The 26,025-nt window shown below is 35.7% G+C and overlaps 1 protein-coding gene, 1 long non-coding RNA gene and 1 other non-coding gene across 3 annotated transcripts; all 3 read left to right on the top strand.

Annotated features, from left to right (window-relative positions):
* Window positions 1–8,804: 8,804 nt before the first annotated feature.
* Window positions 8,805–11,357, top strand: LOC136224074 (uncharacterized). The gene is made up of 4 exons (XM_066012316.1): window positions 8,805–8,946; window positions 9,054–9,971; window positions 10,044–10,232; window positions 10,910–11,357. The coding sequence occupies exons 1-4, from the start codon at window positions 8,806–8,808 to the stop codon at window positions 11,015–11,017; spliced, it is 1,356 nt and encodes a 451-aa protein (XP_065868388.1). The 5' UTR covers window position 8,805; the 3' UTR covers window positions 11,018–11,357.
* Window positions 11,358–13,241: 1,884 nt separating this feature from the next.
* On the top strand, window positions 13,242–19,458 carry LOC136222191 (uncharacterized). The gene is made up of 3 exons (XR_010685529.1): window positions 13,242–13,501; window positions 13,994–14,109; window positions 19,401–19,458. It is a non-coding gene; the product is annotated as an uncharacterized lncRNA (long non-coding RNA).
* Window positions 18,209–18,313, top strand: LOC136225204 (small nucleolar RNA R71). Its single transcript, XR_010686931.1, has one exon. It is a non-coding gene; the product is annotated as a small nucleolar RNA R71 (small nucleolar RNA).
* Window positions 19,459–26,025: the final 6,567 nt, after the last annotated feature.

Here is a 26,025-nt window from a genome sequence, read left to right as displayed (position 1 = left end):
TGGGTAAAACCGACCTAAATTCAAACGGAAACCCTAATTGTAAAGTCTATAAATAGTGGGTATTTCCCCACTACTTTCTCTTTACGCGTACTGAACTTTCAAAAGCTTAAGAATTCCTTAAGAACGTAAGTCCTAAATTCACAACACTTCTCTCCCAAAATGACTAAAGCCACCTTCTCCGGTGCCGGTCGTTCCAAGACCACCACCGATGAACAAACAACCAACAATCCCTCAACTCAGCTTTCACCCTCCAAAGCTGCTGGTCATGGCAAGGAAAAAGCCATTCAAACTCAGGGGAAACCAGCTAAACCTAGACAATACATTCGAGTATTCGAGAATGTACGAGAATGGAAAGTGGAACCTTCTCGCTGGGTATCCCAGACCTTCATCGACTCAGAACAACCGTTCTGTGATTGGATCAAGAACAACGGCTGGACTAAGTTATTCTCCCTACGGTTCCCAACCTACCCTGACTTGGTTATGGAATTCTACCATAACCTCAAAGCTGATGCAAAAGACCATGACTATCTAGTCACTGAAGTTAGGGGAAAGACCATCTTCATCAACCCAACTTATTTGGGATCCCTACTTAGCCTCAAGACTGAAGGTGCTGAGTTAAGAAGGAATGGTGACCAGGAGGACATCTATTATGATGAAACCTTCTGTAAGCCTGCTGGGTACATTGGAGAAGTATCCAGCTCGTCTATGGGTCAGCATCAGAAGATGGCCCACTTCCTGCTGGTCCACCTGATCTACCAGAAGGTCAACTGCACCAGCTCAGCGTCCCACTTCGAGATGTGCTTCATATGGCACATGCTGACCTACAAGCCGATCAACATGCTAGTGTTTCTAGTAGCTGGATTCCTGCGCAGCACAAATAATCTTAGGCTAGGCTCACTGATCACTAAGATCTTAGTTGACCATAAGGTTGACCTACAAGGAGAAACTTGTGTAAAGGGATCTGAGATCACAGCAGCATCACTGCGTGCTCTCAAGTTCAATCAGCCTTTAAAGAAGGGAAAATTCATTGAGCAGCCAGAAGAGCAAGCTGAAGAAGAGCTACCCGCTGAGGTAATTGTTCCAGCCAAAGGAAAAAGGACAAAAGTTCCAGCTATCCGAAAAAGGAAGCCTACTGGTACCCCATCCAAGGAAGCTGAGCCTAAGTCCAAGAAGTCCAAATCGGCTGCTGAGTCAAATTAAGACCATACGCAGTCAGCCGAAAAACGCAGCAGGCAAGATGAGCCTGCAAGTGAGGATACAACTGATCCTCCTCAAAAGAAGCAGAAGACTTCTACCCTTTCACCCATCAATGTCCTTCCACTTGACTTCGTTGTCACCACGGACTCGCATTATGCTCAGCATCATGCTGAAGAAACTGAGCAACGGGAAGATGAAGTGGACCTAGACGAACATTTCGTCTCTCAGCTCGAGGAAGAGCTTGAGAACGATGATACTGAGGATGAAGGGAATGCACAAGAGCAAGAGGAAGAAGCTGACTCTGAAGAGACAGCTAGTGCAGACAATCAAGCTGACCAAGCTCACACTGAGTCAGCTGATGGAGTTGAACAACAATAAGAGCAAACTGACCAGCACACTGCTGATCAGAATGTAGAAGGTTCTCCATCTCAAGCTAATGTAAATCCAGCTGAGCCTCCTCTTGTACAGAAGATAAGAAGAAGACTGGTAAAGGCAGGCATCCTAGACCAACCGGTCAGCGCCTCAGTGAATGATCCTTCAAAGGTCAAAATGACATTCTTCCGAAAGCCAAATCCTTCTGCACCATCTACTCAGCCTTCACCAGCAGCAGAAAAACAAGCCTCTGTTTCTACTCAGGAACAAGCCGAACAAACTATCTCTGCAAACCCACCAATCCAAACCGAGCAAAATCTCGAAGACAACTCAGTACCAGTCAGTTCTGACCCTATCCAACCTGACTGCACAACTGAGACTGTACCTGCTGACCCAACAACCACACAATCAACACATGTGCAGAACATAATAATAACTCCAGTCACTGACCCATCAACTTCTTCTCTATCCGGTCAAACTACTATCCATCCAATCTTTCAGGCCACTGTAAATGTCACTGAGTCCAGTCAACGAATCATTGACTCAGTACAGGCTCTGATTAGAGATATTTAGCACTCCACTCCTCCTGCTGCTGCCATCTCACACGTCGAAACTACTCAGCCTTCTCAATGAAGTTAAGGAAATCAAAGATCTGCTGAGTACTTTACTATCTTCACAAGCACAGTAAGCTAGGCAGGATTTAATTGCTAAGCTGGCTGAGATCCAGCTGACAACGGTACAGTGCCTTACTTCTCTATCTTCCCAAATCCAGAATCTGTCAGCTGTGAACCCAAATCTCGCCACTTCCTCTGAGTTAAAGATGTTGTTTGCTCAGCTTCATACTGAACAGAACAAGACCAATGCACAGCTCGCAAACACATCTCAATGCTCGATGGAGCAACTCAGTGAAGCAGTTCGTCTACTCAATCTGCATAAAGAAGAAATGGACACCGGCCAGCTCAAACAGGATCAAATACTGACCAATTCCCAGAAGATATTTGACCATGTTAGACACACTAATCTTCAGCGCGAGCACTATGATACTTCACTTCTCAAAACCTTCCACAACTCCTTTGCTGCGCTAATAGACACAATCACATGGCTGGGAAAACGCCAAGCCTATGTGCTCAGTATGCTTAGCACTGCTGACATTGGTATTCATCCTGATGTCCTCAACAACGGTGCTCCTATTTTTGATGGGTTAGACGAAAGTGCTGATCGATTGAAGACCTTCTCTGCTGAGCTCTCCAGAGCTGTTCTTTTGGACTCCTTCAAGCTGCCTCCACCCGGTGCTGGCAAAACGGGGGAGAAGAAAGATCAGCGAAGAACTCAAGCTGAAGGCAACAGTCAGCAAAAGAAGAAGAAATAGATAGCCATTAAAACTTAGTCTACACTTAGCTTATTTCTCTCTTCGTGTAATATGTATTATGTATGCTGACTGTTCTATGCTATTAATACAATACTTGCATTATTAACTCAACTTGTGTTTTTTATCCTTCCATGCTAAGTATTTTAAATATGCTGACTGTTCTATGCTATTAATACAATACTTGCATTATTAACTCAACTTATGTTATTTATCCTTCCATGCTAAGTATTATGAATGCATCTTCTAAGTACAAATTAAACTCAGTAAATGAGTAGAATACCTGTTAAATGTATGCTGCCTAAAAACAATGTTTGAACTTGTCTAAAATGAACAATTGAACAAATTAATTACTCAGTGCTCTTTTACTATACAAATCTTCCGCTAAAGACTGAGTAAAATAGAATATATCACATAAGCTGACCTATACTTGAAAACTGACCTTAGACTTATTCAATTAAACCTTAAAATGTTTAGAATAAAACTAAGTCAGTAGCTCAGCCCTGACGGGGGAGTTTACTTAGTCAAATAGGTCAACTGTCATGGGGGACCTCAATGCTGAGTTCCTTGCTGAATAGTTTTGCAAACATCAAAATGGGGGAGTTTGTTGAAACACCTTTCCACAGGATTTTGATTTGACAAAATTATTTAAGTACAATTAAATATTATGTAACACACTAAGTCTAAATGCTTTGATTTATTGTTACTAATGTGTTTGTTTAATGTTGAGTTTATAATTGTTATAAGACATAAAGATCATAAGGCCCAAGCCCTATATAAAAGTCAAAGCCCAAGTCAAACAAGGCCAAGACCACTCAGCCCGCGTATTACAAAACGCTGCCGTTGAGTGTTGAAACGCAGCTGAGCAAAGAAGGATCCAGAAGATCCACGTAGACAACTTCGGTAAGAAGCTGCTGAGCTGTCTCGATAAAATGTATAAGACAGCCGCTGAGCACAAGGCAACTTCCAGACAAAGTATTTCCTCTTTCAGTAAAGAACAGAAGACGCAGGAAGCTGTCTGTTTGACATTACCTGAATTGGAGGAACATACTGCCATACTGACCGAAGAACAGAAGATGCTGGAATCTGATTGGCTAAGAGAACTGCTGAACAGACTGAGTGAAAACGACATGAAGCCGTTTCCCTCCAACGGTTATTTCGAAATTCGAAACAACCAGATGCCCTCACAGCTCTCTATAAATAAAGCTTTCAGAATCCTCACTACACATATAGAACTTTGAGCATAAAGCCGTTAGGCTGACCAAAAGCATACAAAAGTTCTGCATCCAAAAGCAAAGCAAATCTTACACTACAATTTCATATCTGTGTAAAAGTCTAGAGTGATTGATCTTCAATCATCTAAGGTGTTCTAGCAATTGTTGTTTAGGACAAATCTTAATCATTTCTAGAATTAGAAAGGAGAAGCTGAGTACTCGGTTTTAGTACTTAGTGAATTAGAATAGAAGTGAGTAGAGGTATAGAGGAAGGTACTCTTGTTATACTCAGAAGCTGAGTATAACAAGAGTACCTTCCAATTGAGCTGAGTATAACAAGAGTACCTTCGAAAGAAGCTGTTGTGATCCTACCTTGTTTGTAAAACAGGAAAACAACAAGATTCTAATTATAAGTCTCTATGTTGATGATCTTGTTGTTACAGGCAATGATTTGATTATGATACAAAATTTCAAAAACTCTATGAAGAAGGAGTTCGAGATGACTGATCTAGGAGAAATGAAGTATTTCTTGGGAGTGGAAGTTCATCAAGACCAAGTAAATCAGAATCTGATAGAGTTTTTCAAAGATAAAAAAATGCTATTAGCAATTGGAAGTTTCACAATGAGTTGATTAGAGAACAAAATTGATTATATAGAAAATGAATTGAAGATAAACTGAAGATGAAGGACAATATTACCGTTCAATATTATTTGGAATTGGAGTGTGATTAAAGAAGACAGAGATAAATTCAAAATTTTGTTAGGATTGATGGGTGGGAGAGATAAATATGGAAAGAATCTGATATAAATTAGGGAACTGGTCTCGAATACTTTTATTAGGAAATTTGGAAAGAATTTGAGATAAATTATAAAATTTGGTAACTGATGCCCATGTTTATATATTTTTTTTTTTGAATTTAAATCTAATGCCAACGTTTTTAATTTGGAAAGAATCTGATGACAAAGTTTTTAATCAAAGTACAGTAAAACCTTTAGAAATACTCTATATAGGAATAACCTATCTTTTGTTAGAAAAAAATTTGGTCGCAACTTGGTAATAACTTCTATGACCAAACTCTAATAGTTTAAAAGACTTAGTACTATACATTACTGTAATTGGGCTCTCTCTCATCCCTGGGCCCTGGGCAGGCGCCCCTCCTGCCCAGGTTCAGGGACGGGCCTGCGCGGCTGGAGTGTGAATTTATCTACCACATATAAAACAATTCAATCTTAAACTTAATGCAACAAGAGGATAAAGTTTATAATCTTCTTAATGGAAGATGAGTTTTTCATTATTAAAAGAGGTATAATTTCAAGCCTTAGGTGGCAAGAATACTAAAGGTTAGATGATGGTCAAAGCATGAAATTGACCGTAAAAAAATACAACCATTTTGATAATGAGATTTGAAATTGCACTGTTTATTAAAAGTTGGACATTAAGATTTGATATTATGTAGGTCAAATCTGAATAAGTTCTCTCTAATAACTACATAGCTAAATTCGTACTTTATTATATACCTTAACATATATTTTTTGCCTCTTTGTACTTCTCCGAAAAACTCAATTGCCACATATAATTTGAAATCTTCCATATTTACTTCATGAACATGTTTACAGTGACACATTAACTCTATCAAAGGCACCTATTAGATACCTAAATTTTCTTAGAGTGATCCACATTGCCCTTTTCAAATTTCTTAAAGTGTGCACATTTTAACTTTTCTTTAAATATCTCCTTACTTAGATGGATTTCAGGGAGTTAATATATCATTTTAAACAAATCTGGAGGTAAATATGATTTTTTAAATGTACAGAGAGCTGCACATATATTGTGTTTTTTAGAGAAATACAGAGAGCTACACATAAATTAGATCTCTTTTCAGTGATTTAAACCTTATTCTATTAATTTTTTTATATGTATTCTAATTGCAACCAGGAAATAAATTCAATCTTTAAAATTTAAAATTAATGAGAATGAAGGGTAAAATGGACATTTCTGCCCATCGAATAAATGCAACTGGGTTTTCATGCGAAAAAGCCAAAAGTGACATCTTAAAGCACACGTGTTTAAGTTAACAGTTACTAGCAATATACATCAAAATTACCATGCTACCCTTGTGCCTATAGCCTCCCCTAAGAGAATGTAGAGATACATGGACTGGATGGGCCCGTCATTTGTTAGCTAATAATAATAATTGATCACGTCATTTCTTAGCTACTAAATTTGTTTATTTCCTCCTAATAATACTCCTTAATGAAAAAAAGGGATAGGGTTCAAAAATACCCTTAAGGTAGACAGCCAAGAGCAATAATACCCTTAAGGTCTAAAATGGTACAATTAAGGACTCATGGTTAACCTATTGGTTCAATTTTACCCATACTAACAAATCTTAATTTACACTGTTACTTATAGTAATTGCCGTTTGCCAACTCACAGGGATATAAATTAATTAAATGTCAATTGTACCCCCACCATTTCATCTTCTGTGTTAAGCGATGGATTTTGAATGTACTTCGTTGATTCAAGCATCCAGGTTCATCTGAGGTATGAATATGCTTCTTCTTTCTTGAATCTCCATGAAGATTGAACTAATGTGATTAAGTGTAAAGCCATAGAATTCACAAATCTAAAATTTTCACCCAAATCTATTAATCGAAAAACCCAGGAACCCCAATATAGTTTATTTCACTTCTTGGTTTTTTCAGTTCATTTTGATTCGGTTCTTTTTTCCTACCATTCACTTTGATTTTTGCTGGAAAAAAGACCTCTATCTATATAATACCAAGTATTTCTGGATCCTAAATGATGATATTGAACTGAAAGGAACTCAAGCATTCTTATTTTTTTTATTTATGCAGCCACCAAGTAAGAACAAAGGTAACTTTCTTAACTTTTTTTTTTCTTATGTGCAAGGATTTAGGTTGAGTATAATAACATTTTTTTTATCTCGGATAAAAAAGATTAGCATAGAAGTGAGTCCTTTATCTCTATATATGTTATTTACTTTACTCAGATGTGTGATATTACTAGAATGAGTCCAATAGTGTGGTTATCTTTTAGTGAGTTGTCTTTGTTCACATTTTTTAATGGTTACTTTGTTTGTAAAGATAGTTAGTGGTACCAATTTTACATATATAAGCCATTTGTGCACCATGTTTCCTCTCAAGGTGTTATTAGCATTTAGTTGAAATGCATTTAACTTCATTTGGACCTGATGAAAATTCTTATTTGAGCCTACTTTAGTGCATATGTAGATTATTGGCTCAAAAATTAATTTTATTATTCATAATTTGTAGAATGACAACTTGCTGTGATTTATATTTGCACTTTGGTGGCAAGTGGATACTAATGCCCTCAAGGCAGTACATTGGTGGTAATGTGGATATTGAATTCAAGTTTGACATAGATTTTCTCAGCTATAAAGACATCAAAGACAGATACATTGATGATTTAGGGTGTAAGGACATTCAACATCTATATTACTTAGAGTTGGGGAAGTCTTTGTATGATGGCTTAATGTTAGTTGAAGGTGATAAACACATAAGATCAATTATGGGTCATGTTACAGAAGGCAGAGGAACTGAAGTACATATCTATCCATTTGAGGTGAATGATATTCCATTTTATGAGCATGAGAAAAGCATACAGCCTAATAGTCATGTGAAATCAAATTGGGATAACAGAACAAACGATGAGATTGTTGAAATATTTACACAATCAAGTGCAGCTCCTATGTTAGACGAATTGGATGAAACAGAAGCAAGCCAAGTGGATGGAAATATTGAAATTCATACTGAATATAGAGCAGAATGGAATTCTATTGAGATACGGGAAGCATATGAAGGACACGGTGGTAGTGAGGGCAGTGATGATAATGAAGAAGATTATGATAATGAGAAGTACGAGTCTGATGAAGCTGGTGTTATAAATAATCTGATGGGAAATGAAGCAGTTATTAAAAGGCTTTGTTTCAATAAGAAATTCACTTTCGAACTTGGTCAAACATTTGCAAATGCTAAGGCCTTTCGATTGGCTGTCTCCAAATATTCAGTTCAAGAGGGATGTCCATTAAAAGTGATCAAGAGTGATAAAAATAGAGTTAGGTACCACAGCGAACCTATTAAAGATATGGCAATATACTAACCCCAGAGCCACAAAAATAGAGTGATGAATTTGTGGTTAGGACATTTGTGGCAAGTCATGAATGCACTCGACAATATACTAACCCCAGAGCCACAAAATTGTTTTTAGCTGAATATTTTAAGGAAAAAATTAGGGAAAAACCTGAGTATTCAATTAAAGATATGAAGGATCATGCAAAGGAAGCATTAGAACTAGAAGTGACACCTAGTATGTGCAAAAGAGCTAAGAGGGCGATCATTCAAGAGTTGGATGGGGGATATAAGGAAGAGTACTCATGTTTGGAAGCATATGTGAATGAGTTGATTACAAGTAATCCAGGTAGCACATTTGATTTACAGTTTTCAAAAGAAGGTCTCAGAATTGGCAAAAGAATATTTTGTCGATTATATCTATGCTTTGATGCGTGTAGAAAAGGATGGATGGATGGATGTAGGCCAATAATTGGCCTTGATGGTTGTTTTTTAAAAGATATATGCAAAGGGTAACTACTTGTGGCTGTGGGACACGATGCAATGGATCAAATCTACCCAGTAGCATGGGCTGTTGTCGAAAAAGAGACCAAGGCAAATTGGGAATGGTTCTTGTCTCACTTGATAGAAGATCTGAAGCTGCAAGATGGGGCTAATGTAACACTGATGTCTGATATGCAGAAGGTAAGTAATTGAATTTATTGATTATGTTTGTCTCTTTATACAATTAAATATGCAGAAGGTAAGTAATTTAATTATTAATCATGTTTGTCTCTTTTTCATGTATGTAGGGATTGCCCCCTGCTGTAAGTATGCTACTCCCGAGGGCAGAACTTAGATGGTGTGCAAGACATGTTCTATCCAATTGGGGGATCAAGTTTAAAGGACTAGAGCTACAAAAACACTTTTGGAGTTGTGCATGGAGTACATATGAAGAAGAGTTCAAGGACAACTTGAAGACCTTGGCAGATGTGAATAAAAAAGCAGCAGAATACTTGTTAAAGTATCCTCCTCAACATTGGTGTAGGGCTTATTTCACTGATAGGTGTAAAGATCCCATGGTGGATAATAATATGACCAAGAGCTTCAATAGTTGGATTCTGGAACAGAGATCAAGACCAATTTTGAGGATGTTAGAAGAACTGAGAGTGATGATCATGAATAGGTTGCATGAAAATGAAAAGAAGGCTACAAGTTGGAGTGGTGACTATTCACCAACTAGTATGGAGGAATTCATGCTAAATCATTCGATAGCCAGGTATTGTCGAGTTGTGTTTAATGGGGAAAAAGGGTATGAAGTCACACATGGGACTGATAGGCACTGTGTAATTTTACTTGAGAGACAGTGCACATGTAGGGCATGGCAATTAAGTGGAATACCCTACCCTCATGCCATATGTGCTATGTATCATGCTAAAATAAATCCTGTGAAGCAAATAGACTTGTATTATTCTAAATTGAGATACATGATGACATACAAGTACAAAATGCAACCAGTAAGAGGGAAACGTTTTTGGAGAATGGAGGATTTTGAACCTATTGAACCTCCAAAGATTACGAGAATGCCTGGCAGACCAAAGAAAAAAAGGATAAGGGAAGCTAGTGAAGGTAATGTAGGGGAGAGGACTGGAACTAGACTATCAAGGAAGGGTCAGATTAAAAAATACAGTAATTGTGGACAAACAGGCCATAAGAGAACATATTGCAAGGTAATTAGTATTTTTTTTTACTTTTGTTCACGTGATAACAGAATTGTTATTTTTTACTTTTAAATGTCTCAGGCTCCGCAAGGGGAAAAGTATGCTCACTTGAATGAAGAGAATGACAGTAATATCCATCAACATCACAAAAGAAAACGAGATCAAGGTATATCAAGTGGTCATCCCTCTTGGATAAAGCCTAGGACTCAAGTTAGAGAAGTTGGAATTGGGTACTTTTATGATGAAAATTCAGGAACTGCCACATTAAATGTAAGTATTTCTACATGTTTTAAATTTATATATTATAAAGCTATTATTTAAATCTTGGTGTGGTGGTGTATATAGTTTTTATTGTGTTGCTGTGAAATAAGATTGTGGATATATAATTAGTGCATATTGGGTTGTTGGGAAATGCAATTACTAGATAATAGATATAATTAGTTGATATTGGGTTCTTCGGAAATGCAATTAGTGGATAACAGTATAATTAGTGCATATTGAGTTGCTGTGAAATAAAATTTGTGGAAAAGAAGTTTCAATGTTAATGGAACATGCTGCAATCTGTCGAACAATAGTGAAAAGTGATGATTGAGATATTAATTTGAAGAAATTTACTTTGTGGAAAGTTCTGATTATATAGGAAAGCTAGCTATTGTCTTAGCTCGTGCAACTTTCATAACTTAAGTGAGACACAATCCTTATGTTCAAAAACGTCTATTACTAATGAGGTTTCATGTGTCAAGGTGTTAAATATTCTATAGTTAAAGAAGTTACATGGCTTTTCATATCTGTAGAAAAATTCATGGATTCTTATATATGTAAAAAAGTGGTATAACTACTGCAGGAGCTTTTTTTATCCAGTTTTTTTCTGTCATTTTTATGATTGCTACTGCAACAGTTTTTTTCAACTGGAATAATATTTTTGTGCATCTTTGTAAAACTTGCAGCCTGGAAACACTGGTGAGACTTTATTATTTGATGGGGTTGAGGATATAGAAGGCTTGCACAATTCTGATCCAGTAGTCACATTCCCTATTCAAATGAAAGACAGTTGAAGCAGAAAAAGATGAAGCCGTTTAAGCCACCTATTGGAATAAGGAGTATTAGTTTCATTGCAAATGATTCTGAAGTTTCACAGCCATCCGATTTGCCATTTCAACCTCCCAAGTTGCAATGGAAAGTCAAGAAAGCAATGACAAGTAAACAACTTCATGAAGAGAAAGAACTCTGCATTGGCAAGAAGAAAGATAAGGAAATCCATATTGGAATTGACATTTTCTATAGATGAAGAGGTTGGGGTATAATTGACATTTAGTTAATTTTAAATGGATGGAATTTAACAGAAACTTTAACAGTGTAAATTAAGATTTGTTAGTATGGATAAAATTGAACCAATAGGTTAACCATGGGTGCTTAATTGTACCATTTTAGACTTTAGGGGTATTATTGCTCTTGGCTGTCTACCTTAATGGTATTTTTGAACCTTATACCTAAAAAAATTTCAAACTTACCGACTAGCTAAAAACATGATTTAACGGCTCCAACAACAATCATGGCTGAACTAAACGGTCCTCGTGTCTGAAAAAAATAAATTAATTGTTACGTGCAGATTTCACATGTTAAAAATTGTGTCATGTATTAAAATTTAACAAATTAGTTACTTTTCTATCAAAATATATTAAATTTCACATATGCATATACAAAATGTTAGCAAATGATAATGTCTCTTATCTTTTTATTATAAGGATAAGTTGCAAAAAGATACCTTTAACGTTTACAACTAGGAGCAATTTTACCCATAACATCTAAAATAGTGCAATTTCATCCCTAACATTGGCAGAGAAGAGTAATTTTACGTTTAATGTTGACAACTTGGGTCAATTTCAAGCATTATTATTAAATACATATAATATGCACCAATTGAATATTAGTTGGTTGTAAAAAAAGATTTCATAATTTTTTATGATTTAATAATATAATTGGAAATTAATATTTATAAATTCAGTGAAATCTTTGATTTTTTTTGTCTAACTTGTACCAAAGATAATGTATTTTTTTCACGTTTAATTAAATTTAATTGGACATCCACATCATCATTCAATGGATTGCGTTACAATAATGCTCTTGTCGGATTTGTTTCTTGGTGATTTCCAATTTTTTGAATCGCACCTGAAATACATTAAATAAATTAAATATTTTGGACATAATTAATACTTTCAATGTTTGAAGTTGCAGTTAAATATCAGTCAAACCAGTTTTTCTATTTTTTTTACAACATAGGGCTAAATTTGATTTTACTTGAAAAAGTTAAAGTTAAATTTGCAACATGTAATACGTTAAAGCAAAATCTACAATTTTTTTAAATTGTAAGGACTAAATTTACTTTTATCCTTTAAGAAAATAGACTCATTCTTTTTGTTAAATTATTGTTAAACCAATAATTTTTGTTAAACCAATATTTTAAAGATTTTTTAAAAAAGATTTTGAAGACTTTAACTTCACTAATTTTTTTATTAATTGCAATGTTCAAAGTTTCATAAATGAAACTAAAATTTAGATTAAAACATTGAAACTCGGTGAAAAATTGAACAGGTAGTAACTCAGCTACATAAATATAGCTGAATTGACTTCTTTTCTTTACCATCTTTTTGGAAATCAAATCACTGTTATTTAACTGTTACCCAGGATCTTCCAAAGAAGTTTATCGATAAATTAAATCAATTTCATACATTCTACAATATAATATCAACTGCCCTATGAACTTTCAAAGTTCCTACTTATTTCTATATTTTGTATTTTCCTCTTGATACTTAGGGAGAATTTTCACACGTGACCAAGGGTGTTTTTCAAATTTTAGAACAATTACAAGTGGCAATAGGCAACATATGTAATAATATTGGATCCCAATCCTCTCTTGTTTTCCAAAAACAAGAGAGGACCTGTTTCTTTAATATAAGCTGTTGATTGAAATTGACACTATAAGAAAAATGTGTTTTACCAGCGAAAATCACCGACCGAATAAATTCCGCTAGTAATCACTAGAGGAATAGCAGCGGATTTGTATCCGCTGTTGATCAGAGGCGAAATAGTAGCGGAACTAAGGTTTCGCTACTGAATTGTAATCTTACCAGCGGAATTTTAACATACCGACGGAATTCCGCTGGTAATTAAAATAATAATAATAAATATATAACTTTTTTTATTAGGTGGGCATACCCAATCACTTAAGCGGGAATTATTTCTATTCTCCCCCCATTTTTTGTTTTGAGATTTTCAGAACCCTAATTTCTCTCTCCCTTTTCTCTCTCGATTGTAACCTAACTCTTATCTCTTTCCCTCGAGATCCATCTCCTCTTCTTCCCTTTCTTTCTCGATCAGTCACCACTCCCTCACCCCTCTCTATCTCTCTCTCTCTCTCTCTCTACATTAATATCCTTTCTATTACTCAGACGGATTACTCAAAGTCATCTGATAATTACTCGGACAGATTGTATTACTCTGAAAGGAAGAACTAGGAGCTATATACTTCTGTATGTTAGGTAAGTTAGCTTTTTAGATTTGCTAAATTTCAGAATGAGTTTGGGGCTTTTAATTTTGAACGGGATTTTTTCATGTTGTTAGCTTTTGATTTTCGATTCTTGGTGTATTCGATATAGTAGCTGCAACTGGATTTTGGTTCTCTGCTATTCACTTTACCATGTATGAGTTATAGTGTGGTAGGAAATTTACTGTAGATTTTGTTCTGGCATTCTGATTTATTTTGATTATTTTTGTTGAGTAACAATAGATGTATCTATGATTGAATTTTATATTTATGTCATAAAACCAAAACTCTTTCAATCAGTTCAAGAAGAGCAAAAAGATAAAAGTGCAAGGAAAACACCAAAGAGCAAAGCTATTTATTTATTTTTACGTATTTAATAAGAACATGTAGTAGAAAGCTTTAAACAAGCTCAATTTCTAGTATGACATATTTATTTTCTTAATAATAGGTTCCCAGTTATTGATTTTTATCTACTTCAACATTGCAGGAAAGAGGAAACCTCGCCTCCTTTCTATCTAGAAGTGCTTAGACATAGATCCAATAAATTGTTTCTCTGGTGATGACATGTTTTGTGAAGAATTGATAATGAGTATTCACTTTTTGGTAAAGCTATGGTCTTTTGCAAATATGCTTCTATCTCTTAGAAATGTCATATTTCTTTACACTGCTAATGAATGAACCAAGTATTTCATTTCTTTACATATGTCAATGCATATTTACTTTAACTGTTGAAACTTTGATGAAGTTCTGTTAAAGCACCAAAACTTGATAAGACTATTGATGAAGTGGATGATGGAACTGATTAGATGTTGCAATCTTTTGGGGAATTAACGAAAGAATAAAATTCATCAACTCTTTTGATAAATAGCAGAGTTATTTTATAGGCATATTCTTTTGGAATTGTCTCTGGATTGTAACAATATGATTCTCAGTGATTGTTATTGATGTGAAGTTCAGTATTTATACAGAATACAGTTCACTCTAGGTGAACAACTATAGTCAACAACTTATCCTATATTCTAGGCTAGAGATAAATAATACAGAGAATAATAACTAAATACATAGTCTAATACACCCCCGTAGTCGTAAGGTTCGGAGGGCGAACATTGAGACTATTTTGAAAATCTTCAAACAGTGTCAACGGTAGACCTTTGGTGAAGATGTCAACGATTTGATAACGAGAAGACACGTGAAGAACACGGACCTCTCCTTTGGCAACTCGTTCTCGGACAAAGTGAATATCCATTTCCACATGCTTAGTGCAGTGGTGTTGAACCGGGTTGCCTGTCAGATAGACTGCGATGATGTTGTCACAGTACACTAGTGAGGATTTCTGAATTGGACAGCCAAGTTCTAATAGGAGATTGCGGATCCAGCATGTCTCAGACACAACATTGGCAACGCCGCGATATTCGGCCTCTGCGCTGGAACGGGACAGCGTTGGCTGTCTCTTTGCGGACCACGAGACTAGATTGTCTCCTAAGAATACACAGTAGCCTGCTGTTGATCGGCGAGTGTCGGGACAGCCTGCCCAATCGGCATCTGTATATGAAACCAATTGACTGAGAAGAGATGCTAGGAGTGTGAGCCCAAACTCAATAGTGCCTTGAACATACCTGAGAATGCGTTTAAGGGCAGCCATGTGTGTTGTTTTGGGGTTGTGCATGAACAGGCAGACTTGTTGAACCGCGTATGAGATGTCGGGTCGGATAAGAGTAAGATACTGAAGTGCACCAGCCAATCTTCTGTATTCAGTAGGGTCATGGTAAGCAGAACCAGAAGAGATACTGAGCTTTTGCTTGGTGTCCACCGGAGTGGTAGCCGAATTGCAGGAGCTGAGTCCGGCTTTTTCAATAATTTCGGAAGCATACTTTCGCTGAGATAGGAAGAGAGACCCGGGAGAGTGAGTTATTGATATTCCTAAGAAGTAATGTAGGGGCCCCAAGTCTTTCATTGCAAATTCGGAACTCAATTGGGACATTATGGAAGCCTGAAGTGTGTCAGAAGAGGTTATTAGCACTATATCATCAACATACAGAAGAAGGTAGGCCATGTCAGAGCCTTGTTTGTAGACAAATAGAGAGCTGTCAGAGATGCTATTGGAGAAACCGATTTTGATGACAAAATTAGCAAACCGCTGATACCAGGCCCGAGGTGCCTGTTTAAGGCCGTACAAGGATTTTTGTAGCAGACAGACATGATCAGGATACCTGGGATCCCGAAAACCCAATGGTTGATGCATGTATACTGTTTCATGAAGGTCCCCATGCAAGAATGCATTTTTGACGTCTAATTGCCGAATTTTCCAATTTTTAGACAGACCTATGCTGAGGACAGCACGAATGGTAGCTGGTTTAACCACAGGGCTAAATGTTTCACCACAATCAATCCCTGGTAACTGTCCTGAACCATTTCCAACCAATCTTGCTTTATATCGCTCAAAGGAGCCATCTGACTTTGTTTTGTGCCTGAAAATCCACCAACTATGAATAATATTAGCACATTTTGGACGGGGTACAAGTACCCACGTCTTATTTTGAATAAGAGCCTCAAATTCATCAGTCATGTCTTGTATCCAGTTTGGATCACTTAATGCAAGGGAAGGTGTTTTAGGAATAGGAGATATGGGAGAATTTATTAAGACGGAGAGATTTAACATTCGACGGGGTTTGTGGATTCCATGTTGGGCCCTTGTGGTCATTTTGTGAGTATTAGGAACCTGTAATTGAGGAGAAATGACAGAGATATCAGAATGTGTTTGTGGTGCAGTAGAGGAGGATGTGGAAGATGATACGGACTCTGAGGTTTGTATTTGCGATGTGCGCGCAGACGACGACTCGGATGGACTGAGAGTATTGACGAGACCGGAGATGACGGTGACGGAGTGGTGAGACTCGATGGAACAGCAGATGACACAGACTGATTAGCGCGACTGGATATAGGGGTAGACGATGGGGATCGGTTCGACGCAACAGGAGATAATGACGCGACAGATCGTGGAGATACGACTGACTCGGGGCTGATGGAGGGGCGACGAGGTGAGGGACTGCGAAAATGGACAGCGGGTAGGAAGTTGTTGTCCGACGCGGGAGGAATTGGAGGGGAAGGATCGCAACTTTTTGGTGCGGTGGAAAACGGAAAGGTCGATTCGTCAAAGACAACATGTCGGGAGATGATTATTTTATTTTTAGACGTGTCCAGACACTTATAACCCCTATGATTGGATGGATACCCTAAAAATACACATAGATAAGAACGGGATTCAAGCTTATTTCGAGTTTGGGATGGAATTAGAGGGAAGCAAAGGCATCCGAAGACGCGCAAGTGAGAGTAACTAGGTTCCTGGTGATATAGAATTTTAGTTGGTGATTGATATCCTAGAACTTTATGAGGATATATATTGAGAAGATAGGTTGCTAATTCGAGACCGTGGTGCCAGAATTTAATAGGGATGGAAGCATGATGCATGACTGTTCTAATCAGATTATTAATGGTGCGAATGGTGCGTTCTGATTTTCCATTTTGGGGTGAGGTGTACGGACATGAGAACCAGAATTGCATGTCGTTAGTTTGACAAAATTGTTTGAAAGAATTATTATTGAATTCACCCCCATTGTCACACTGAAAAACTTTAATTTCTCTTTCAAATTGAGTTCTGACATAGGACCGAAAGATAAGAAAAACAGAATAGACTTGTGATTTGTGAGCTGGCGGAAAGGTCCATAAAAAATTGGTGTAAGAGTCGAGAAATAATACATAAAACCGATGACAACCTGAGCTAAGGACGGGTGATGTCCAGATATCACTATGAATTAAATCAAAGGGCATACACGCAAAATTGTTCGAGGACCAAAAAGGTAATTTTACTTGTTTTCCATTAATACAAGAAGAACAAACAGAATCAACCTTAACTTTATTACAAGAAATCAAATTTTTATTGACCAGGGTGTTCAAAACAGGAGGCCCTAGATGTCCTAATCTATGATGCCAAACGGCGGAAGACAAAGCAGTAAAGACAGATTGAGATGACGGTGAATTGTGGGAGCCTTTACATGCTCTTTCGGATTTTCTTCCGTATGGCTGGGAAGACTTCCCTCTTTTCGGGATGGAATTTATTTAGCAATCTGTCCAATTTGAACCTCCAAATTATGGATGCTAGATGAGTGGTTTTTAATAAGTTGATCGGATTTATTCTCGATCCCTTTAAAACCATCGTCGTGGTTACTTACTTTTCCATCGATAGCGTTTATAAATATGTCGATTTTAGAAGATAAAGTGCTAATAGTATCTCTAGAATAAGGATTATTAGTTTGGTTTTTCCATTGGACAAAATTTACCTATTCAATCTCACTCATACCTTCGTAATCCACATCTGTTGGAATTGGGTTACCATTGATATCGCACGGTGCCAAACCTATCAATTTTGTGCGACAAGGCAGAAAATTGGGCTCGTAACATCGCAACTGGATCGAGATTCACTATACCTTTAATGGATGATGTGGTTGAAGATGATGGTTTCACCACCGGTATGTGTCCATGTTCTGCGGGCCACATACTACTGTTGATTGTCATTTCCTTCAAAAGTTCTCTTGCTTGGTTGGATGTCTTTTTCATGAATAACCCTCCCGACATAGCATCTAATGAACCTCTAGTTGTAGGATTTATCCCATTGTAAAAAGTTCGTATTAAAAGTGCATCGGGTAATTGGTTGTGTGGGCATAAACGTTGAAGTTCCTTAAAACGTTCCCAAGCCTCATAAAGAGTTTCATTGTCATTTTGAGAAAAAGATGTTAACTCTTTTATGACTGCGGTTTTTGCCAAAGGGAAATATTTTGATAAAAACGCTTGGGCTAATTGTTCCCAAGTTGCAAATGTTGCGCCTCGCATAGAAGTTAACCAATCTTTGGCTCTATCCTTCAAAGTGAAAGGAAAGAGTCAAAGTTTGATTGCTTCGGCAGTAACATCTGGTATTTTGAAAGTGTCACAAATTTCTAAGAAATTTCTCAAATGGGTGTTAGGATTTTTGTTAGGTAACCCATAAAATGTTACATTATTTTGCAACATATTAAGCAAAGCTGGCTTAATTTCAAATTGGTTTGCGTTTATTCTGGGTCTAACTATACTAGTGGTTACACTGGCCACTCCTGGCCTAGCGTAATCCATGAGCGTTCGTGGATCTGCCATATTTTCTGGCTCGAAATTTTCTTTTTCTTTTTCTTTCTTGTTTTTTCTATTATTTCTAAGTGTCTCTTCTCTTCTTTGACAACACCTCCACCATGCATATCGCTCAGAACCCTGTCTTCCATGAACGGACCAAATACATTGACATTGACTGTGTTGAGCCATTTTCGCAAGTGCACGGTTTCACTTATAGAAAATCTTCCTACGTACGGTCGGTCAAGATTGCTACCTTAACCAAATTAATACTTATTTCCGATAAGCCGACTTAACGATCATATCGTCGTTAAGAATGAATTTGCCTAAGTGTTCAACAAAGTTTTCTTGTAAAGATATTGAATTTAACTACGTTTTAATGAAAACCCCAGAACTAACTTCGGATCATTTACCAAAGTGCTACATAAAATTATATTGAATTGAATGAACTTTATTAGATGAAGTGTGAATTTGATACAAGTTTACAGAGAATAAAAAGCATGGACGCATTAAAGAGGACTTAGTGAGTCCAGGTTATCAATCCTTCCTCAAACCTTGTTAGAGTTTGTCAGGCTCCGGGGTCGAATCCGCTACTTAATCTTCTCGCTAAATCTTCGGAATATAGATGGTTGATAAGTGCATAATTCGATAATAAATAATCCCGCTTTTGTGCTTTATAATTGTTGTTTTGTCATTTTTGCGGGTTTTATTGTTTGTTTTTGGTATCTTCATCTCTACAGGCCAATGGTGACTTGAGGAAGGTAAATTGGGCCTAATTTGGATCGAGTTGATGTCGGGTCGTGATCCGGAGCTGATTGGGCGAAAATTGGTCTGAGTCGGAGTTAGTCTTGCACAAGACTAAGGCAGTTACAGGCTGACAGTTTCCTGCTCCGAATAGGATTGCTTTCCTGATTCGGATTGGACGAATTTGTAGGAGACAAATGAGAAGGCAATTAATTTCAAATTTGAAGAAGGATTCTAAAGATAATACGAGAGTTCCAAGTTTGAACATCAGTTCTTACATTTTATTTTTCGGTTAACGCTACATTTATTAACCCAAATAAAATTCCATAAAAAATATTTAGCTTTTAGTTTTCAATAAACAAAAACTTTTCTTATGTATTGCACCTGAGTTTCGAACATGAAAGAGTTACCAAACTTTGAAGCAATTAATGGCAGTACATTAGCAGTATCATTTAGATAGTAGATAGCCTTGCTTGGTTTTTGTCCAACTGTACATGAAAAAATCTCAAGAGCTGAAGAATATAACATACTCTAAGCTGTTTTCCATATGCTTTCGAGATTGTCTTCATAGCATCCGTCATCCCCAATCCATATTGAAAATTTTGAGGAATTTTCATCACTGTTCATTGCATAAAGTATTTTCTTTATTGCAAGCTCTTTAGTGAGTCCCTGCATATTAATTGAGGAATATAAATATTAGGTTAAGAAAAAGCAGTAATATCAAAGTTGCCACTTCTGGTCCACAAATAATATCATCCCTTTAAGGGACATGTTAACCCTAGATACATTACCAAATTTTATCTAGAATTCGGCTACTACCATCTTTAGGGGCATATTGACCCTTAATGCATTATGAACGAGTTTATTCACTGAGCAAAATTAGTTAAAATGATTCTTTAATATTACACCAATTCTTTCTCTAAATTCTAAAAGATTGATGAAAACTACTTTACCCAAGTTAGTTGTTAAAAAAACTGTACATATATATGCTGGCGAAGAATTCATATATTGAAGTTAATTTGTAGAATTAGGATTAACCTAAAATAAAAACAAAAACATTGGAATCATTTAGTAAATTTTCAAGTGTATATCTTTCAAAAACAAATTTCAAAACTCTATGTATGCAAGTGTATAATTACTAATTGATTACTACACCAATTCTTTGTCTAAATTCCCAAAGATGAATGAAGACTACTTTATCCAAGTTGTTAGAAAAATGTACACATATATGTTGGCGAAGAATTCATATATTGAAGTTAATTTGCAAAATTATGATTTACCTAAAATAAAAATAAAAACATATGAATAATTTAGTAAATAAAAATGCATGTTTCACCAGGAAGAACATGTAACATAAAAAAGAATTTAGCAATTCAAAACCTCATCATAGTTGCAAGTTCTTATCATTTTCTGATGCTGCTTTTGCCGGCCACATTCTGCAATCACTGGTAGAGAATCTGTCAAAGCATTCACATGTTGACATTGATTTTCTTCATGTTTCTTCCCCATGGTTTTCCCTGCACAAAACTAAGTTAAAATCATTGGATGTCTAGATCAATTGCTATTTTTCCCTATCATTATGGATCTGTTTAAATTTTCTTTTCATTTAGAAAAGGAACTCAATATCCTTATACTTACATACCTCCCTATATTTCTCTCTCTAAGCAAAGATACAAGTTTACAGGAAGAACTCACTCAAAAAGAAGTCAAAAGAACGAAGTCCAAAACCAATGGCTCCTTCAGAATCTACACCGGCCACACCTTGTAGGTCTTAACTGCTACATGAACCCAAGGAAGACCTTAGGACTGGAAGGCTATAAAGAACGAGTATTTATATGAGATTTGGGAAAGGTAGGGTTTCTGTATAGGAATCTGTTTGTTTATATACAAGTTTTGGAAGGATATTTTTGTCCAATAATCTTTGTGTGTTTTTTTTTTATAAACTATAATCTTTATCTGTTAAGGTTAGACATATATGTGTTGGGATTTCCATATACGAAACATTTTATTATATACTAGTATTGTTTTCGAGAGTTGCGCCGACCTATTAAATTTTTGTACAAAAATTTAACATTTTTTTAATTATATATCGTTTGTATATAATGATAATAATTTTTTGTTTTAAAATTATTTAAATTTACAAAAAAAAAAGATTATTTAAAAAAATAACTTATTACAATTTTTGGTTCTTCAAAAAATAGTTAACGATTTGAACGACATTTCTCTCCAAACAACATTTTGCTTCATAAACTTTGTAAATTCTTGCATTAAGAAATATATAGTAGTGAGTTTGCATTATAAGTAATATAATCGTTTACTTATTTTTTAAATAGTTTACAATAGTCTAAATGAATCTATATCTTATAAATGTTTTTTTTGTTCTTCAGTATGATTTATTTTATATTTTAATGGTATTGAATCATTAGACTAAGTTTTTTGGTGTTATATATTTTTTATTATGTATATTTCAATTTAATATATATATTTGTTTATTGATAATTCAAATCAAATTAAATTAATTTTGAAAATAAAAATTGATTAATTTTTTCATGGAATTTTAATTAAATGTGAATGATTTATTTAGTTTTATAAAAATTAATGATTTGTACCTTTTAGTAATTTTAATATATATATGTTCATATGGTTTTCTAACTGAAATTCTTTAAAATAATAATAATAATAAAATATAAGATTAATTAAGAAATATATTAGAATACGATCAAAAACCTAAAATTAAATTAAAATACAATTAAAATTAAACATTATATCTACGATACAAAAAGAATATAATCTATGTTGAAATGAAAGCAACATCAATTTATTATGCTATAAACTATTACAATCAATACTTTTCTTGTGCTGCATATGAAGAGACTTTATCATTCAATATGTACATAGATACATTTAGTATTTTCATTATAAAACATCAATTACATACAAAATAAAATCATAAGAATTAAATATAAATTCATTTTGATGATAATCGTTTTGCTTAAAGAAATTTCACGATCACCAAAGTATTCGAATTCAATAATTCAATAGGTTACAATAACCCAATATATCCAATTGAATAAGTTTAAGGTGATGAGTTTCCTTAGATTTTCCATCCTAATCTTGTTGAAAACAAAGCTCTTACTCACCTTTGAAAGTATCATGTGAACTCATTTTCCAAAATCTTGAAGCGGATTACTAGTAGTACTAGACTTCGATGGATCGACTAATTTTCCATCGTCAATCACGAGCTGAATGTCCCATTCAAGTAATTGCAGTTATTGGTGTGATGACCAATATTCTGATGATAGAAATAGAAATTCCCCAAACCCCTACCTGAGGTAGATTAGGATAGGGTTTAAGTGACTTAAGAAGATTCACCTTCTTCAACTAGGGGGAAATCCTCACCGACTGACGGTTTGATTGTTTGGAAAACCGACAGGAGACAAAAAGGTGGTCCAATGTTTCACTATCTAACGAGCACAAACTGCAACGAGAAACAACTTGAGAGCCGCGCAACTGAAATGAAAGCAACATCAATTTATTATACAATCAATACTTTTCTTTTGTTGCCTATGAATAGACTTTATCAATTCAATACGTACATATATACATTTAGTATTTTCATTATAAAACATCAATTACATAGAAAACAAATCATAAGAATTAGATACAAATTCATTTTGATGATAATCATTTTGCTTGATAAAATTTCACGATCACCAAAGTATTCGAATTTAATAATTCAATATGTTACAATAACCCAATATATCCAATTGAATCAGTTTAAGGTGATGAGTTTCCTTAGATTTTCCATCCTAATCTTGTCGAAACTAAGCTCTCACTCACCCTTGAAGGTACCATGTGAACTCATTTTCCGAAATCGTGAAGCGGATTACCACTAGTACTAGACTTCCATGGATCGACTAACTTTCCATCCTCAATCAGGAGTTGAATGTCCCATTCAAGTGTTTTGCAGACTCCTTCTTCGTATTTGTGACCGCTGACACATCAAGAAGCTTTACAGGAGTAGAGGCTTTGTTTTGAGAAACAATTACCCTACTCAGATTAGTAAAGTTAGCATGTGGGTCAACCTGATTGTAAGTTTGACCACGAAGAGCCATTCAGTAAGCCTCATCCTAGGCTTCAAGTTTCAAATACTTCATTGCATCATAGAAAGCAGGAAGAGAACCTTCTAACACTTTGATGTCCATGTCCTTACCGAGTTTGTTCTTAAGAAGGAACTCTTTATCCATCCACCTGTTGAACTAATCTTCTAAAGGTACATTATGCTACTGTTTGACAATCTCTAAATCGCTCATCGTGACTTTAATTTGGGTGTGATACCCATAATGGTCAAGGAAAGAATCAAATAGGAGCTTCTAGATATTTTGAACCTCTTTTGTGTGCTTATTGTACCAGAGTAGTGCAACATCAGTTGAAGTGGTGGAAAATAAGTTGATCAGTTGGCTCTATCTTGCTCATACACCGATCATGACATAGGAGTTGGTAGCCCGGGCATCTGGAATCTCGTTGGGAAAGTACCAATCTCTTTCTCATAATGAGTGTTGACATCCAAACACACTAGCCTGGTTGGATTTTGGACCTTTTTCTCAAGCTTCTCTTGGAGCTTCTCCATTTCAGCCATCTGCTGATCATATTTGCAATCTCCCTCACTTTCTTCATCGTCTGAGGAAATAATCTCATTCCCGTCAGTATCAAACTTATGCTTATGCTCGCCAGAATTAGATGTGGAATTAGAAGCCTTAACAGCACTAGAAACAAAACTTTCTTCATGGCATCCTATTGGAGCATGTCCTCCATCGTCTGTCTCACATCAACTATTGTAGCCAATTAGAAGATCTTAATAGAGATTCAGACCAACCTTGAACTAAAGCTAAGCTCTTGTCTGAATCACTACCTGACAACCTTCCTCAAGATTCTGAAACTCCAGTTTTGAATCTAGTTTTCTGCTTAATCGACCCTTGCTCGGGTGAGACAGAACTATGTTTTCGGACAATTGTGAGATAGGCGGTGTACATTAGGTGATGAGTGAGACCTCCATGCATGACATGTATCATATGATGCTTGATAAGACAAGAATAAGTCGAATTTAATGGATAAGACAAGACAAAAAACTTATTAAAATATTAACACTTGTGAGAACTCTGTAGGTCACAAAGCTGGAAACTTTATATTAAAAGGATAAAAAGGATAGAACAAACTATACATATTTACATGAAAAGGGAAATAACTAAAAAATATAAAATATAAAAATAAAAAGAGTCAAGTTACATGTTTTGCGTTCCGGGTCATAATGGTGATGTCATCTTCCGATAGACTTAAAATGATGTGAGCAGCAAATAGGATGGTTTTTACATAACACCATCACTTACCATTTTTAAGGATGATGTTTAGCGTCTCGGTTTCGACGTATGCATTCAAATTACTTACTAACGCCTTTATCATGTTTGTGGGCTTGTTTAATTATATGAGAGTGGCCACCCAAGCTTTAATATTCGGGAACATATGAAATTTTAGATGGAACATGGACTCACAACATGCCATCTCTTCAAAGTTAGGTTCGTAACTTAAATATTTAAAGAGTCTGATCAATGAATGTGTAAACTTGTCTTTTATTAAAATACCATTTATATTCTAATCAAATTCCATTTAATTATCGATTTAATACTGAAATGATAAAAATATATATTACACCATAATAGAATGGCGCAAGAGCCCTATTACATGAGTTCCAGTCCTATAAAATAAATCTATTAAACCAATAAAATAATTGTTAGGCATGAAATTGAATAAGTATTAACATAATATTCATACGAGAATTAGGGTGTTTTTATGTTATATTGCAAGAATAAAAGGGTTGATTAATGTTTTTTTATAGATAAGCAAAGATTAAAGCCAAACTCGCTGGAAACAGCTTGTTTCGCAACTGCCAAAGAGGAGTAGAGCCTTTCTATGATCCAGCGGTCAAACGTCGGATATTCTGATGACAGACAGCGACAGATCAGAGGTGGGCGTGGCAGAGGCAGCAGGTGGAAAAGTGTTTCGGTGGCATTTCCTAAAGTAACATGACGACAAGATGTTTCGACCCTTGTGTTCAAGGGTCAAAATGATCCATAATCATTTCTATTTTGTTTAGTATAGTTAGTGTTGACTTATTTTTATAATACTTTTAGGGTACTTTCGGGTACCAATTTTGGCCCGATCTTTCTCCTTTAAATAGATGTAGCAAAGGAAAGATGTGGTAGGTTCATCCTCGGATATTTTATTGTTTAGAATAGAAAAGTAACTTTCTAGGCGTTAGAGAAGAGCTCCAATGGAGTTTCTGACTCTAGCAATAACTTCTGATTGCTCACTGCTCGATATGAGTGAGTAATCCATTTTGAATAGGCACGGCCAGTCCGGACCGATGATGTAAGTTTTATAACTCTTTCAATGAATGTGTAGTATTTTGCCAATGATGTGTTGATGAGGATTTTTACTTTTGTGCTTCGGCATATATGCATGTGATAGATGAATGTTAGGACAGTACTTGCATCTTCACTGATATCTCTATCGATCTCACAACCTCGAAGCAGACATGTTAGATGGTTGTGTCAAAGGTTTTCT

This window comes from Euphorbia lathyris, chromosome 3 (assembly GCF_963576675.1).
Source record: "Euphorbia lathyris chromosome 3, ddEupLath1.1, whole genome shotgun sequence".
NCBI classification, from domain to species: Eukaryota; Viridiplantae; Streptophyta; class Magnoliopsida; order Malpighiales; family Euphorbiaceae; genus Euphorbia; species Euphorbia lathyris.
The sequence above is the reverse complement of the archived record's forward strand: the minus strand, read 5'-3'. Positions and strand labels throughout refer to the sequence as shown.